This window comes from Cervus elaphus, chromosome 21 (genome assembly GCF_910594005.1).
Source record: "Cervus elaphus chromosome 21, mCerEla1.1, whole genome shotgun sequence".
Taxonomy (NCBI): domain Eukaryota; kingdom Metazoa; phylum Chordata; class Mammalia; order Artiodactyla; family Cervidae; genus Cervus; species Cervus elaphus.
Genome location: NC_057835.1, coordinates 36,818,672 through 36,837,009, shown reverse-complemented (window position 1 = coordinate 36,837,009; position 18,338 = coordinate 36,818,672). Strand labels below are relative to the sequence as shown.

At 39.5% G+C, this 18,338-nt stretch overlaps 1 protein-coding gene across 2 annotated transcripts in view; it reads left to right on the top strand.

The window, feature by feature from the left end:
* SLCO5A1 (solute carrier organic anion transporter family member 5A1) overlaps positions 1-18,338 on the top strand; it is a 147,684-nt gene that overhangs the window by 51,982 nt on the left and 77,364 nt on the right. For both annotated transcript variants that reach the window (XM_043880210.1, XM_043880209.1), the window contains exon 3: positions 13,513-13,645. In XM_043880210.1, the coding sequence (XP_043736145.1) occupies positions 13,513-13,645 (133 nt within the window). The remainder of the gene's footprint in view (positions 1-13,512; positions 13,646-18,338) is intronic.

Below are 18,338 nucleotides of genomic sequence, written 5' to 3'. Positions count from 1 at the left end.
GCAAAGAGTTGGACACGGCTAAAGTGACATAACACATAGCCAATTAAGAATGAACAACAAAATTTTAAAGGAATCTTCACTTTTAGTTTTGAAATCATGAATAGTCAAAGAAATGGATCCTTAACTATTTACTGTATTCTTGGACTGAATAGCCGTTTAGTTGAGGTTGTCAAGCCTTTTACTTAATTTCTTTTAAGCTATTTAAGTAGTTAAAGTATTCATTAATTCAGGTATTTCTCCCAAATATTTGAGATAATTGCCATTTCCCTCAATTATCTAGATACTTCTAAGCAAGATAATTGTTTTAATGAATAAGATAAAAAAATTGTTTGGCCACGCTGTGCAGTGTGTGGGGTCTAGTTCCCTGACCAGGGATCGAACCCATGCTCCCTGTATTGAAAGTGGAGAGTCTTAACTACTGGACAGCCAGTAAGTCCTCAAGATCATTTTTCGAGTAGTTTCATATTGCCAGATATATGTCTTAAGCTCTCCATTTCTTTTCCATTTCTGGTTTGTGTGTGTGTGTGCACACGTGAGTATATTGGCTAAATTATGAAAAGAGTCTACTTTGTTGAGGAGAATCAGTAATTAATTGTTTTAAAGTTTCTTACCAATTAATAACATTACCAAAACTTCATTAACTGAGCTGCAAAGATGCATGACATTTATGAAAACTGGGTGTATAATATTAATTAAATGTTGTCATTTAAGCACTGAAGATCACTATGCAGATCTCAGAATTATGATTTATTAAAATGCTCTAGGAATTATTTGGGTTTCTGCTCCCCACCCCCCGCCCCTCCTCAGCATATTTACATATTAGTGAAACATCCTGAAAGCAGTTGAAAACTGAGGAATGTTGTTTATAAGGTCATGATGTTTATAAGATAGTGGTAAATCTGTATCATTGAGAATGGGCTGAAATATAAAAAAGGGTTGCCACATATAAAATGATGTTATTTATTCAGGCCATCCCTGATACAAAATGCAGGACTCTTTTTTTTTTTTTAAAGTTCTACCAGTTTATTGCTACCAACCCATCTCCTTCCACCCTTGTGCACACATGCTCAATCATGTAACCCCATGGACTGCAGCCTGCCAGGCTCCTCTGTCCATGGACTTTTCCAGGCAAGAATACTGGAGTGGGTTGCCATTTCCTTCTCCAAAAATGCAGAACTCTTAAGAAGAGTATGAAAGAATTAGAACTCAAAGCATTTTTGATGATCACCGTTGACATTTTTATCTGCTAGTTTCTTTGGTATTTTTAGAAGTATATTAACTTCTCATTTTGAACTATTAAATATTACATAATAGCTGTATGATCTCCAGTCAGGTCTAAAAATTCATGCTCTGTAAGTGGTGATTTTACTCTAGAAATGTTCTTGCATGCTTGCTAAGTTGCCTCAGTTGTGTCTGACTCTTTGCGACCCCATGGACTGTAGCCCACCAGGCTCCTCTGTCCACAGGAGTCTCCAGGCAAGAATACTGGTGTGGGCTGCCATTTCCTTCTCCAGAAGTGTCCTTGAGAGCTTGATAAAGTGTGTGAATAAATTGGAAAATTTAACGTAATAAATTCATGAAAACATCTCAAAGATAGCTTTGCTCTGAAAATTATAATAGCTCCTATGATAATTCAGGATTTTCTTTTTAAAGCCTAGGACTTTGTATTGATATTTCTTTTTTCTTATTTGACTATTGTATAAAATCAATATCTTTCTGCCAGGAGAACACTGTAAGGATGGGTTAATTTTATTTATTTATATATTTATTAAAAAAATTTTTTTTAATGCTTTGATCTTGGTGTTTGTTGAGTGTTAAGAGTGATTTCAGTGGTGGTTTCATTTAAATCATGTGGGAGGCCATTTGGTGCAGTGTATGTGGTCCTTGGAGTCAAACACTCTGGCTGAAATCTGCTGCTTGCTAGTTTTGTGACTTGGGTATATCCCTTAGCATTTCAAAGGTCAGACTCCTTCTGTAAAGCAGAAACTAATTAAACTTATTTTTAAGATATTTGTTGGGATGATTATTGTGTTTAAAAATCAAGGAGGAGGCACTTAACAAGTGCTAGTTTTCTTCCACTTTTTCCCCCTTAAGTCTTCTCTTAGTTTTTATTGGGACCACTTCATTGTGCTTATGTCTTATGCTGCCAGTTATCTTTTCTTGTGCATTTTGCTCCTGACAAGAAGAGTTCTGCACAATTTTTTTTTTTCAGGAAGGGGCATGGTTCTTTTTATCATTTATATTTAACACCAGACATTTCATACAATATAACTTCAACAAGTAGCTACCGATTGATTAATGATTAAGGAATAAGGTGTTTTGGTGTAATTGACTATGCTGATGATCTGATAACCAGATATGACCATTCCATACTTGACGACTTTGGAAATAATAACATACACTTAACACTAAAGTGATATTGAATATAACATCATCATCCTTTGGTAGCTCTGAAGATACTTTAAAATCTTGTATTGCTCAGAATTGTAATTTTAACCATGAAGTTGAATATAATTATAGAAGTACTAATAATGATAATTTTACAGCTGACATTGACTGAACACTTAGTAAGTGTTTAGAGTTTTGTGTCATTGTCTCATTTATCCCCTCACAAACTCTTGGAAGTAGATAAGTTATGATCCCCTATTTATAGATGAGGAAACTTGTCTAAAGATTAAGTATCTTTTCTAAGATCACAGTCAGCCTGTGACAGAGACCTACACAGACAGCTGATGCTGAAGCTGATGGTCTTACCAACCACTTGAATATTGAATCATAATTGTCTTCTTATAACAGCACTGAACATTGCTTCTTATTTTAACACAAATGCCTGATGTTAGATTGGTCATTTCCCATATTTCTTTCTCATAAAAGTAGCCTGTAAACCAACATCCCAATGAAAATTTATTACTGTAAGTTATATAGTGTTGTATGAGGAAGAAACACAAAAAGCTTAGGCACAGTAACTTAGTAAAAGTGTTTATTGATAAATTATCTTCTTTATTGTTAGATAACAAAGAGTCAGGGATTATTGTCTTTTAATTGGGATGAATTTATTCTATTCCTTCATTAATGAGGTGGTTACAAAGTAAAATACATAAAATTAGGACAATAATAGCATTTAATTTATAAGGTTGCTGTGAAGATGAAGTGAGAAGATTCCTACAAAGGGTTTAGCACACTATCTTACACATAATAAATGCCCAGTGTTATCTTTTGGTAATAGTTCTCTTGTCAATGACTGTAGACTTTGACTATAAATCTTTCTCTAAATATAAGAATAAGCTTTATAGTGAGCCCTAGTGTAAGCAGTCTTACTGTGATAGAACCAATTCTTGTGGATTGATGTGGGTGGGTGGTAACATTAAAGGTGTTGTAAAAAGTTTATTTCAGACGAATGTCTATAAAATTCAATGGATAGCCCTGATGATGCCTATGAGGGTAGGGACCTTTGTACATGAGATGATTTCACTTATGTCTTAGCATTTCTCTAGACTTGGATCCTTCCTGGGAGAATCATGTTTCTTCGAGTGCCCGGACGGCAAACAGGAGTTGTGTCGTACCTATGGCTGTTTACCTGGAAGGTGTTTTTTGGCAGTGACCTACCCATCCCTGGGAGGTAAATTTAATCTGCTCTTAACAGCTGGCGTGCTCTTCTGAGTCCTTACTGTAATTACCCAAGTAAATGTCATACCACATATTTGGAAGGTATTTTTCAGATAATGTATGTTTCTCTGTCATCCTTATGGCAACCAATTAGGAATGAAACTGGAGATGGAAATCTAAATAGTGAGTGTCTTTTTCCTTTAGACGGCTTCTAAAACTCCTGCTACTAACAGTTCCAAAAATATTTTGAGATTTTCAGCTCTAGTGGGATTAATTTGTTCAATAGTAGGAAATTATATTCTCCTTTTTTTTTGGCTGCACAGTGCAGCTTGTAGGATATTAGTTCCCTGAGCAGGGATTGAACCGACACCCTTGGTAGTGAAAGCGCAGAGTCCTAACCAGTGGGCCACCAGGGAATTCTCCTATATACTTCTTATAATTAAACTCTTGTTGCTTTTTTTTGTATTTTGGAGATGTATCCATAAACGGAGAGAAGATAGGCTTTAGTTTCAGATGGAGCCAAGTTCTCATTTTAACTCTAGCACTTATTTCATTTTGACTCTAGCACTTGTTAATTGCTGATCTTAACTGCTTGAGGACTCAGCTGCCTCATCTGTAAATTGGGAATGAATATCATTTCCGCCCCCCACAGAGTTGTTAGTGTTGAGTGGATGGAAGATGGAAAGTGCCTAGTGTAGTGTCTGGAAGATAGGTATTCTGTTTTCACAGTTCAACTGAAATATTCCTTGGGGTTTGTGTTCTTAGAAATTGAATCTTTGAGAAATTGCCAATTCTGGAAAGATGGACTTTACCAGTGAAATGGGCCTTTGTTGCTGCACACGGGCTTTCTCTAGTTGCGGCAAGCCGCGGCTGCTCTCTCGTGGCCTGCGGGCCTCTCGTGGCGGTGGCTGCTCTTGCGGAGCGCAGGCTCTCGTGTGCTTTGGGCCTCGGTAGTTGTAGCACATGCGCTCGGTAGTTGTGATGCCTGGGCTCCGTTGCTGCATGGCATGTGGGATCGTCCCAGACCGGGGATTGAACTGGTGCCCCTTGTGTTGCGGGGTGGATTCTTAGCCACTGGACCACCAGGAAAGCCCCAGGGAAGCATTTTTAAAGGAAATGTGAGGGAGGGATATGGCAGGATATGTGATCGACTTGAGCATAATCTGTAGTTGATGGTAGCCCCCAGTAGGTCTGGGGGCTGAGTGCTCACAGTGCTCACAGTCATCAAGTAGTTAACTTCTTCCATTTGGTGGGAGTATTAGCATCTGTAAAACAACAGTTTTCCTGGCCCAACTGCTATTTTTGTCATTACAAGTTCACATCCATTTAATTCTTGAGCGAGACTTTAGAGGCCTGGGAGACTATGGCTTTAAAAAAAAAAACAAAACAAAGAGGTCATCAGAGGGCATGGTGGTGGTGGGGAGGGGTGTCTGTCCTGGGAGGGCCTTAAAGGTTACTTATCAGTTCCGTTTAGGTCTTATTTAATTTTAGCATTGTTTTTAAATTTTCAACGTACAGGTGTTGCACATATTTTATTGAATTTATTTCTAAGTATTTTTTGATTCTGCCGTAAATGGTTACTTTCTGATGGTATGGAAAAACCCAAATGAACCTTTTGGCCAACCCAGTACTTTCAAAAATATTTCTAAAAGAAGACAGTGAATTTCAACTAGCTACAGCTCACTATGATCGTGAGGGAAAAATACTCAGGATCTACTTAAAGCCCTTTCCCTCATCTTCTCATCTGTGACCTAAGATGTTCTCTGGATGTCTTAGCAAAGTGATAGACTCTCCCTTGACGGCTGTGGCAGCTGTTCTTTTGCTCTCAGGCCTGTGTCAAAATAACTGAATCACTTAAAAGAAAAAGAAATCACTGCTCAAAATAACCGAGATCAAAAGTTTCTTACCTGTCTGTGCTTGTGAGTGGAAGCATGAGTGAGGGGATATTTTCCTTTGACCTGATGCTCTGATGCTACAAAGTACCTTGGCTAATTTTCAAGAAACTGCAAGTTGAATTTCAGTTGGTGTCACTGCTGCCGTTTGGCAGTCTAGTGTGGCTTGATTTTCATGTCCTCTTGTTGTATGAAGTAAGTGTTGATGTTAAAAAATATTCCAAACCTAAAAGTTGAGAGTTATATTTTATTCTGTGGAAATTTTTAGGACTCCAAGCCTGGGAGATAGTATCTCAAGAGACCCTGAGATAACTGCTTCGCGGAGGCTGGGGGACAGGGGTCGGAGGGGAAGGAAACAGGTTATATAGAAATTTGCAACAAAGGGCAGGTAGTCTGAACGTCACAAGTATCTTTGTGAATTAAAGAAAACCAGATATCCCAAGTTAAGGAATTTAGCGCTTTTCTGTGTATGGGAAGATGCAAGAGTCTGGACTCACTGAAATCATTCCTTTCATATGCATCTCAGCTACAAGGTTGGTATCCTTTGTTTCTCACATTCTGAGCTTCCTTGGGGCTCACCGTTGGGAATGGCTGCAGCCTGATGGCTGTAGGATCACAGGTATTCTCCTTCCCCAAGTGCCCTGTGTTGTTCAGTTGCTAAGTCATGTCCTACTCTTTGCGACCCCATGAACTGTGACATGCCAGGCTTCCTTGTCCTTCACTATCTCTCAGAGTTTATTCAAACTCATGTTCTTTGAGTTGATGATGCAATCTTCCATCTCATCCTCTGTCACCCTCTTCTCCTGCCCTCAATATTTCCCAGCATCAGAGTCTTTTCCAGTGAGTTGGCTCTTCTCATCAGGTGTTCCAGCTCACATTGGAGGGCTGGAATCACTGATGACTGTGACATCCTTGTTTATATTGTTATGGCAGGAAATATTTCATTTTTTAGTAGTAACTGTGCCTCCAAACATATTCAAGAGGGCAACCTTCTGTTATTATGTCCCAAATGAGTTTGGTGGTTATTGGAGGACCTTAGGCAGGTGTGCAAAATGCTCTGTGTGGGAGCATTCTGGGTGCAATCCCAGGTCCTGAGACTGAGCCTAAATTTTACATGTAACCTAAACCCTTATCAGCATCGGTTTCCAGCAGCTTGTAGGGTTTTGACTGGGCCTCTTGGTTTTCCACGTCCAGTGAGGCTCATGGTGAGGAGTTCTAGAGTATTTTCTTGGGATTTAGGGTGTAGGGGAGCAAAACTTACCACTTCAAACATCTCTTTGGCCTGTGGATTGTTTTGAGCTGAAAATAATCAAGGCCCAAAAGACTCAGGAAGAACATTTGACCTTCCCCTAACTGCCTAAAGAGTGTGGATATAGGACCTGTTCTAGGAGGGGAGCCATTGCCTCCTATAAATAAACTACAATAGTAAGAAAACTTTCTTAAGATGTAAGAAATAAAAAGTAGTAAATAATTTTAAAAAAAAAACTTTAAAGTTAATTAAAAATTAAAACCCTGATGAAAAATATTTTAAAGATAAAATGCATTAAAAAATAAAGATCAAAAAGTAAAAGAGTTAATGATGTGAAAGAGATACTAGATTATAATAAAGGTTAAGTCTACAGGAGAAGCATTAAAAATGTGAAGATAAATGGGATTAAAAATAGAAGTTAATGGACTTTTACATAAAAAGCATAAGCGATGACAGAATAGGGTAAAAAGTAATTTAAGGAGATCAAAATGGAGGATCTGAAGATAACAAAACTGGTGAACAGATAAGTGAAGGAAAGATGGCCGAAAGCAGGCGAGGTGACAGTCCTTAAGTTATTGCTGATCAGCCTTCCCCAAGAGTGGTGGTGGTGGTGGTTTAGCCGCTAAGTATTGTCAGACTCTTGCAACCCCAGGGACTGTAGCCTGCTGGGCTCCTCTGTCCATGGAATTCCCCAGGAGTGGTCCTGGCCAAACGTGCTGTGATGTCCAAGGTCAAGGTGAAAGCTAGTCCCTTCCACTGAAGGGGGGTGGCTCTTTCCCATCAGGTGTGACATCTTAAGTCCCCAAAAGTACATGGCTCAGTTTGGTTTGTGGGTTGGGGTTATAATCCTCAGGCTATGACTGTCTGGTTTTGTGCAACATATGCAGTAACAAAGTTCCAAATTGTTCTTATGATCTTAGAGCTATAACCCCAGTCAAACTCTTGTGATAGGGAAACACTGACATCAGGAAGGGATTATTTGTTGTTATTGTTGTTTTTAGAATTAAAAAACATGTATTTATTTTTCTGTGGCATGTAGGATCTTCATTTATTTTAATGCAGAATTGTTATTTGCAGTATGCAGACTCTTAGTTGCGGCCTGAGGGGTCTAGTTCCCTGACCCAGGATTGAACCTGGGCGTTTGCAGTGTGGAGTCCTAGCCACTGGACCGCCAGAGAGAAGTCCTGGGAAGGGATTATTAAGTGAAGTATGTCACGGCCACGTGGTGACACACCATTTAGCTGTAACAAACATTCTTGAGAAATATTTATTGACATAGGAAATATCTGAGGTATTATCTGAAAAACATTATGGAACAATAGGTCCTGTATAACTGCAGCTACTTAAAAAGTTTCTACAGCTATGACTAATATAACACAATTGACACCATTATGTGGATGGTAGCAATTGTGGAAGATTTTAAAAAACAATAATTTTTTGTGCTCTTGAGGGCTTTCTCTGCAGTGAATCCATGCTATATTCTGAATCATTAGAAAAACCCTAAGAGTTATTGAAGAACAACAGAGATGTGTGCTTGGCGCTTCCCTGGGAGCTCAGCTGGTAAAGAATCCTCCTGCAATGCAAGACTCTGGTTTGATTCCTGGGCTGGGAAGATCCCCTGGAGAAGGGATAGGCCACCCACTCCAGTATTCTTGGGCTTCCCTCGTGGCTCAGATAGTAAAGAATCTGCCTGCAATGCGGGAGACCTGAGTTCGATCCCTGGGTTGGGAAGATCCCCTGGAGGAGAGCATGGCAACCCACTCAAGTATTCTTACCTGGAGAATCCCCCTGGACAGAGGAACCTGGCGGGCTATAGTTCATGGGGTTGCAAAGAGTCGGACCTGACTGAGCAACGAAGCACAACACAGCACAGACGTGTGCTCAGCTTCAGAAGTTCTTCTTTGCTGCCCTTCTGTGAGGAAAGAGAGGTCTAGATATTCCCTCTTCCCACTGCCATCTGTCCAACAAGGGATAGTGATTCCAGAAAAGGTCCTTTTTTTTAAAGTTACTATAAGGTTGTTAAGTATGCCTTCTGTTAAAAAATGTATGTTTGATATATACAAAATTAATATTTATTAGAGAATGAATAGGTCACCTTTCAGCACACAAAAAATACAATGTAATATTTCTTCAGTGTTTATTATATGCCCTGGGCTTCCCTTGTGGCTCAGCTGGTAAAGAATGAACTAGTTAATTCTGGACTAGGTAATTCCATGAACTAGTCCACGGGGTTGCAAAGAGTCATACATGACTGAACGACTTTCACTTTCATTATATGCTGTGCACTTTATGTGCATAATCTTATTTAACATCTTTTTCTGCCCCCCCTGAGGAAAGTGGAGGATAAATAAATAACTTTTGCTCTTGCACAGAAGCAGGGGGAATGTAGAGGTCTAACCTGAGGCAGTTTAACTCCAGGATCATGTTCCCACCACTGGACTGACTTCAGTGCTTCCTGTGTGAATTATTTTGTGTTTTAGGTCTTGGAGAAATTTTAGAAATGCATAGTTCTTGCTGACTCCCTCGAGGAGCATCCAACCTAGTTGGAAAGATAAAGAAGTGAGGCGTAGCAGTAATACACACCTGTTCCAGTGGCAGCACTAGGTAATCGTTGATGTGACATCCAAGGACAGACATTTCTGGGGCTTCCAGAGGTCAGAGGGAAGGAGCTTTGATAGATAGGGAGTGTAAGCACATGGGGGCCAGAGAGCTACAGTTGAGTGTTAGTCGCTCAGTTATGCCCCATTCCCTGTGACCCCATGGACTGTAGCCCTCCAGGCTCCTCTGCTCATGGAATTCTCCAGGCAGGAATACTGGAATGGGTAGCCATTCCTTCCTCCAGGGATCAAACCTGGGTCTTCTGCATTGCAGGTGGATTCTTTACAGTCTGACCCACCAGGGAAGTCAAGCAATAAATATCATGTTCTGGAAAAAAGGACTAGGGAGTGACCATGCAGCCAGCACCAGGTGAGCAGAGATTCTGGGGACAGATCAAGTCTGAGGGGGCGTTGCTGAAAGACATCAATGCACAACTGGGCAATATGAGATGAAGACAGAGTCAGGAGAGAAATAATATCCAAACTATAGGAGACAGGTTAGGGGTCAGGTGAGGACAGAACTGGTAGATGAGCAGTGAAGAGATGGTATGAGAAGAGAGGAATAGTATCATGACTTCAGGTGGCTCAGTATCTAAGTCCGTGACCAGTGAACAACTGATGGAGAAACTCTACGTGTTGGTAAGAAAGGGAGGAAGCTGATCCAGACCAAGGAGAAGCCAGAGGCATAGAATAGGGAGCAAGGGACATAGTCATTCTTTAGCCATCATATTGTTCTAAAATACAGTGTTTTAATGGAAAATTTGAGGTTTAGTGAGGCCAATAGATTAGGAGACAATTACCTTTGAGAAGATAGTTTTCTACTCACAGTTACCAAGAAGGGGTGCACATGGGACTTCTCTAGTGGTCCAGTGGCTAAGACTCTGCTTTCCCAAGGCAAAGGTCCTGAGTTCCATCCCTAGTTGGGGAACTAGATTTTGCATGCTGGAACAAAGAGTTTGAATGCTTCAACTAAAGATTCATTGTGCTGCAATGAAGATCGAAGATCCTGAATGTCACAGCTAAGACTCAGCGCAGCCAAGTAAATAAACATTTAAAGAAAGAAGGTGTGTACATGATGCCATAGGAACCGCATGAGGAAGCACCAGGGTCAGTTACAGGTACAGAGAGGGAGGGATTGTGAGCTAGAGCCTTGATTTTGGTTTCCCCATAGAAGAATGAGTTAGGCAAGGTAAGCAGGTGTAGGATTGACTAGTCTGAATAATTTCAGAGGGCTCTGGGGTGTGGGCGGTGTCTGTCCCTAGTTGTCTGGTATCTGAAGCAATTTTCCAGGTAAGTGATGATGGCGGCTTGGACCAGGGTGGAGGTAGGGAGCTGCATGTTAGAACTGATTTGATGGTAGAACCAGCAGGATTTACTAATATAGATTCCAGCTGTGAGACGGAGACTAATGGGCCACGTACACAGTATTTTACTGAAAAGTACACTGGGGGTGGGGCTTCCCAGGTGGTGCTAGTGGTAAAGAATCCACCTGGACAGAGGAGCCTGGTGGGGTATGGTCCATGGGCCTGTAAAGAGTCAAACACAACTGACTGAGCACATCCCGGGGTTATGTGCTTCATACCTCTTACTGAATGACTAGAGTGATTTATTTACTAAATGGGATCATGTCAGTAAGTTATATGTACATATATACTTTTAGTGATATATATTTATAAATATATAAAAAGATACATCTATGTATACCATATAGTTATTTTATGATATGTATCAATAGTAAAGCAGAATATAGTCATATAGTTTTATGTGGAGTATATATATGTAATTCTGAGTTTTTTTCAGTCTTTTTTCAATTTATAAAATAATGACATGTTTCATCGTATACAAATTTTTATATAAAGTATATGCACATTGCAATTTAATGAAATAGATCATAATTTGAATGCATTATAAGAGTTCTTTGAAGGATCTCCATTTTTTAAATTCAATAGTGCTTTATTTTCTTTAAAAATTTTGGAGTACAGTTGCTTTACAATGTTGTTAGTTTCCACTGTACACAAAGTGAATCAGTTATACGGTACATATACCCCCTCATTTTTGGGTTTCCTTCCCATCTGGGTCACCACAGAGCACTGAGGAGAATTCCCTGTGCTATACAGTAGATTCAAATTAGTTATCTATTTACACTTAGTACTGATGTGTATTTCTGTTAATGAGAGTGATTCCATTGGACTTACATTGTTGGCTATATAATAAAAGTGGATTTTTCTGATTCTGTAGGTGAATTTTAAAAATCTTGACCTATATTTCGTAAAGAATTAGGGTTTCTTGGTGAACATTATTTAATTGATTTTCCATTCACTGCTGATCGAATGGTCATGCCAGCATAGAGTCTGCACATGGCTTCTTGGCACTTCAAGATACTGCATGCAAGTGCCCCAGGCATCAACAGTGTGGCGGAAATACTCTTTCCCCCCGTCTGTGTTTGTAAGACAGTCTCTTTCATGGCAGAAGAACTATTTCGGGGAGATGATTCATGTCACATTTTGTCCTCATTACAGTTTTGAGTTGTAAATGGCGCTGATTTGCCTGGAGGTGTAAACATAAATTTTATCTTCATATGCTTATGGGAATACCTGAATCAGAAAAAGTACTTGCTATTCTTCAGTTCTGTTTTAGGCTATAAACAGAGAGGTTAACAAGATATTTATCAAAATTCTAATTTTATTTTATGAAAAGCATACTTCCAAAAGAATGCCAATTACCTTCCTCTGTGCCTCCATTCTCCATTTCCAAACACAGATGGAGAAGTCTAAGAGCCTAATGTCTTATTGTTACAAGCAGATGATGCCGTAAGATACATAAACACTGTGCTTTTCTCTTTTGAAATGGTGAGAAAAGTGTGAGCAGGTGTTAAATTACCATCTGTAGTTATGAGTGACAGGAAGTATAAGATTATTCAATGCTTATTTAGGTGCAGCTGATAAAGTCAGGATTTTGATTAGTTCAAATTTGCTTTCTGGTAAATAGGGACTATTTAAAGGCTATGACAAATCACTGATTTATTCTTTGGTGAAAATGCATGATAGCAACAGAAAGGAGAAGCATGTGTCACCTGAGTTTGTGATCATGCCTTGTACACAGGAGTATCTTAAAGGTGTTTATTGATTTGTCCCCAAATAACTGAGTTTCAACAGGGTAAACACATGTTTGGAGTGTGGCTAGATTCTTCTGTGACTTTCAAGGAATTTCATATTCTATCTCAAAATTTTTAAACTGGCAACATATTATTTATTTATTTTTGAACGTTTATGTATTGTTGTATTGGCTGCAGGGAGAGGCATGTGAAATCTCAGTTCTCCAACCAGGGATCAAACTCATACCACCTGCATTGGGAGTCTTAACCACTCGACTGCCAGGAAAGTCTGCAGCAATATATTATTTTTTATAAATTTCAATAACAGCAGTGGAAACAATATAAAGCCTTGACAATGTATTTGTTTTCGTTATTATTATTTTGCTATTAGCCCGTTTTGGTGACCACATGTTTTTGGACAGAATGACGTTTCTGATCTACTGACAGTAACCTCCTCTCCCCCTTTAGATGTGCTTTGAAATTTTTTCTAATTCAACTGTGGGTTAGTGCTTTCTGACCTTCTCACTCATGCATTTAAGGAGATTTATTAACCTTTAGGTAAGATTCCTCAATTAACAATAAACCAAATGCATTGTGAGGTGTTCTTTGATTCTAAAGTGGTGACTTGAAAACATTAGTGGTTTGAGGGTGCTTGATTAAGCAGCTTTACCAGTTCAACTGAATCCAATTTCATGGCAAAATTGGTTTTCAGTTCCCTCAGCCCGTTAGAATATTCTAGCTGGGATCAGTGACATTCCTTGTTTCCCTGTTTTCTTGAGACTACTTTGATAGCCTGTCTTGGTTTTCCAGTAAACTACCTCAATAACTAGCCCAGGTCTGTATTTTCAGAAGCAACCAAAGAAGTTCTGATGTACTAAGAGGACGACAGGCAACAGTTAAATAAAGGACATAGTTTAAAGCCCAAATGTCAACATAGATGCTCTAAAGTTCTCTGTTTTGGGAAATTGTTAACTGGATTTAACTGTGACATAAACATGGTATGACTGAAATTGGACAACCGCTGAAAGAAATAGCACGAGGTTATATTTCACATTTCCCTTTCTGTCTTCCCAGCCATCATGTATGTCATGGGAGCACTCGGTCCTGCAGTGGGATATTTACTAGGTGGACTTCTTATTGGTTTTTATGTTGATCCCAGAAATCCTGTTCACCTTAACCAGGATGATCCTCGTTTCATTGGAAACTGGTAAGAATTGTTTACTGCACCTTTCATTTCACTTGGTATTATGATAGTTAGAGTCATAGTCCCCTTGTAGTTAAAATAAGAATTTCCCCAACGGGAAGATGAAAAATAGCTCAGTGTCACCTAGAAGGTGGTGGTAAGCAGGATAATCATCTCCAAAGATATCTTTGTCCTAATTCCCAGATTTATGAATTTACCTTTACATGGCAAAGGGGACTTTTGCTGATGGAAGTTTAGGAACTTTAGATGGGGAGATTATCTGGGATGATCCAAGTGGGCCCAGTATAATCACAAGGGTCTTTAAAAGGGAAGGAGAGAGGCAGGAGGGTCAGAGTGAGAGAAGGAGTTGTGATGATTGAAGCAGAGGTTGGAGTGATATGCTTTGACAGTGAGCAGAGGACCACAAGCCAAGGAATACAGGTTGATTGCAGAAGTTCGGAAGATCAAGGAAGTAGGTTCCTCAGTAGAACCTCCAGAAGGAATGCAGCCATGCCCATCTTTTATTGACACTTCTGCCCTCCAGGGGTTACAGCTTCCCAGGTGGTACTAGTGGTGAAGAACCCACCTGCCAATGCAGGAGCCTTAAGAGACGCGGTTCAATCCTGACTCGGAGAGCTCTCAGATGATGCATTTGTGTTGTCTTAAGCCACGCAGTGTGTGGGGATTTGTTATCACAGCAATAGGAAACCAACACAGAGGAGTTGGGATCAACAGCTCAATCCACATTCTTTAGGATGAAGATGGCTGTTTTCTTCCTAGCAGAGGGAAGGAAAAGGGGAATGTGGCTGTGTTGGGACCTCCCTGTGTACTTGAATTAGAACTTGCATCGTCTTTTCTGGGCCTTTTAGAAGATATCTTCTCCCCACTTATTGTATTTGTCTTTTGCTTCGTCCTCATCCACTGCCCCGAACTCTAACTCTGTTTCCATGGTTCCGCTCTTAGTGAGTCTTTTCCCTAAGGAATAGTTCATTTCCCTGGATGTGCTGAAGATTAATGACTCTCTCGCTTGCACGCCTTTTTTGTTTAAATTACTTTTATTGGCACAGAGTGGCTTTGCAGTGTTGTGTTGGTCTCTACCGTGCAGCACAGTGAATCGGCCGTGCACTTACACCTCCCCCTCCCTTTCGGTCACTTGATAGCCTTTAATTGTCTTGCTAAATACGTAAGCTTTGGATTTTATTTTCATATATTTTTTTTAAAGTTGGTATGCTGTGTTTTCATTTTTATCCAGTTCAAGAATATATTTTTTTCTTTTTTCTTTTTGGCCACTCGACAAGTAGAGATTGAACTCCTGCCTCCTGTAGTGGACACAGGGAGTCTTAAACCCTGGCCCACCAGAGAAGTCCCTAAGTTTAGAGTTTAGAAAGAGAACCCCAACTTTGGATGATAGGTTACTTATTCATATATATCCAAGGGCTGCATTTGAATTCTTCCCAGTTCTGAACTTGAACATGATATTTCTTCACAATTGCAAGCACTCAGAGTATTGGCATCCCAGATTTATTTAACATGGCTTGGTACTGGGTATACATTGATAAGATATTTTCATTTTAGAATAGAGAATTTCATTATTAGAAACTAGTGTTGGGTAATTACTTCCTAAAGAGTTTCTTAGACTACTTGTGTTCTCTCTGTGTTTCATTTTATAATGAAATTCTTACGATAATAACTTCATAACTTGAGCTATGTGGGAATAATGTTTAACACTATTTTCTAAGTGGTTAATAAATATTAATTAAATTATAGAACACTTGTTATTTTCATAAGTAAATAGTCTTTGAAGGTGGAAGTGTTAAGATCTATAATAGATGAGTCTGTCCTGGTAGAATTTTCAAATCGTACAAAAGGGAGTTCCCTTGTCAGCAGGAGGGGAATAACACAGGAATTTTATGTTCTTGGTCAACAGTAAAATTTTTGATCTCAGTTACTATTTTCTTTGTAGTTCTGAAATAATTCAGAGGAAGAAATTATTTTTTCAGAAGAAGAAATTTTTTAAAAAATTCTCAGAAAATTAGGTTATTAAAATGTATCTGCGACCATCCCATGTATAATCTGTGTTCTGTATAGATGTCATGAGAAGAGCATGGCAGAATGGAGGGAGAGAAAAAGACAAGGAGGGCCAGATCAGGGGCAGAGAGAAGGCAAGGAAGCAGGTGTTTTAAGATTATAAGTGCTTTATGCTGTTTTTGCTAAGTTTTCCAATATGTATCAACCCAGTTGGTAGCAAAGTGAAGCAACTAAGTGTAGACTCTTGGATTTAAATCCCGGTCTGCCACCTAATAACTGTGTGACCTTAGGGAAGTTACTTAACTCCTCTGAGCCCCAAGGTTTTTTTTTTTTAATCCTCCAAATGGAAATAGTTGCAGTACCTACTTCATGCAGTTGTTGTGAGGAATAAATGAGTCTGTGTATGTGGAGCTCTAAGTAGTTCTCCCTACATAATGTGTGCTAGCTATTATTCAGTCTTTTGACTTTAATCTGTGCTCAAGTAGTTTTATTCATTTTAATGGCTCAATATTAGTTCTACAAATGTTAAAAGTTGTCCATATAGAAATGTTTTCTTTAAAAATGAATTTTGTCTGTTGAGTAGCCCCGTTTTTAACAGACTTCTAACCTTGAACAGAGACAGAGTTATGTGATACAACATTAGTTTTTATGATGCCCAATGATGATGGCTTCCCAGGCGACTCTGGTAAAGGACCTGTCTGCCAATGCAGGAGACACAAGAGACACAGATTCGATCCCTGGGTTGGGAAGATCCCCTGAAGAAGGAAATGGCAACCCACTCCAGTATTCTTGCCCGGGAAATCCCATGGACAGACGAGCCTGGAGGGCTACAGTTCATGGGGTGGTGAAAGAGTCGGACGCGACTTAGCAACTAAACAACAGCGCAATAATAATGATAGGTTTTTCGGTAAACATATACTGGAAGAGAGAAGGAAGGAGTAAGTGAATAATGCTAATATTAATTGGGTGCTCACTATGTGTCAAACATTACATTAAAACCTTTACTGACATTTTCACTGAAGCATTATAACAACCACGTGTCATCACTAAGTGTATGCCCATTTTGCAGATGAGGAAATTGATGGTTGGCAATTTGAACATCTTGCCTAAAGTCTGAGAGTCAGTGAGAGCTGGATAAGAAACAGTCCAGAGTGGAGATTTTAGTCAATGTACTTAACTGTGCTCCCTTCATGAAGAATCTCTGGGTATTGGCTCATGAAAGGGGTCCTGGCTTTTCAATTCTAGCTCTTACTGATGCATCTTTTTCTACTATATAATGCATACTTCCTTACCTTACCCAGCTTTTCTCAAAGTCCTCTTTGGCACCAACTATCATATGTTCATTTCGATGTTACTGGAGACCAGTTTGCTCTGCTTAGAAATGTCGCTAAACCTTTTTTATTATTTTTGTTCATTTACTGCAATTCTTCCCCTTCTTCTGTTATTTACTCTCCATTCGGAGTCCTTTGAGTATCTATAATATTTGCATATAATTTTAAGTCAGTGGCTTTGGCTGGAGGTGGGGCCCTAAGTACAGATGTAAATAAAAAAACAATACCAGCTACCATGAAATCATTGTTGTTTGGCAGGCTGTGGGGCTCAGTGGTCAAGAATCCGCCTACCAATGTAGGAGATGCAAGAGACACAGGTTTGATCCCTGGGTTGGGAAGATCCCCTGGAGAAGGAAATGGCTATCCACTCCAGTATTCTTTTTTCTTTTTTCACTCCAGTATTCTTGACTGGAGAATCCCATGGACAGAGGAGCCTGGCAGGTTACAGTCCATGGGGTTACAGAAAGTAGGATGTGACTGAGCAGGAGCATACTTTGTCTTCTTAATTTTGATGATTCCCCCCAAAGTTATTATTTCCTTCCTTTCAGGTGAGAAAGCCTATTCAGAGAAGCAAACTAATTTCTCCAGAATCTTAGGGCTAGTGAGTGGTGAAGACTGGATAAAAACCTGGGTCTTCCTGAAGCTATAGCTCAAGAACGGCCCCCTACACTCCGCTGCCTGGCCTCTTCTGGACAGAGTGTGGGAGGTCCAGGGAGCTAAGGAGTTCAGGGAACTTGAATGCAGAGTTTGCAGAAAGAAATTCAAGGAAGTTAAAGTCAGGGCTGGGTTAGGATAGACCTTGTATGCAGCCAAGTACAAAAGGGCCAGGTATTTTCATAGCTATGTTCCCTGCAGATAGACATGACTCTCTTAAAAAAACCGACCCTCATTCAGTCGGTTTATTTATTTAGGTTATTTATTTAGGAAATGTTTTGAGTACCTAACCTGTGTTAGGCCCTGGGTTCATGATTATATTCTGACTCATTGAGATTGCTGGAAGCCTGCTTTGAGAAGGCTCCTCAAAATGAAATCCTTTTCTGATTGTTTTAATATCTTAATTGGATACAACGTTAAGTATCTTTGAAAATAGCACACTGGATTTTTAATGACTGGGTCTAAGAATGATTCTCTCAGCTAAGCTATGACCTTTAGTAGCTGATAACAGCATTTTAATAGAAACACTTGCTTTTCTAAGTAATTAGAAAAAATTTTAATTATTTTTTTTGACTGTACCTAGTAGCATGCGGCATCTTAGTTCCCTGACCGGGGATGGAACTCGTGACCCCTGTAGTGGAAGCGCAGAGTCTTAACCACTGCACCACCAGAAAAGTCCTGAAACATTTACTTTTTACAAATGA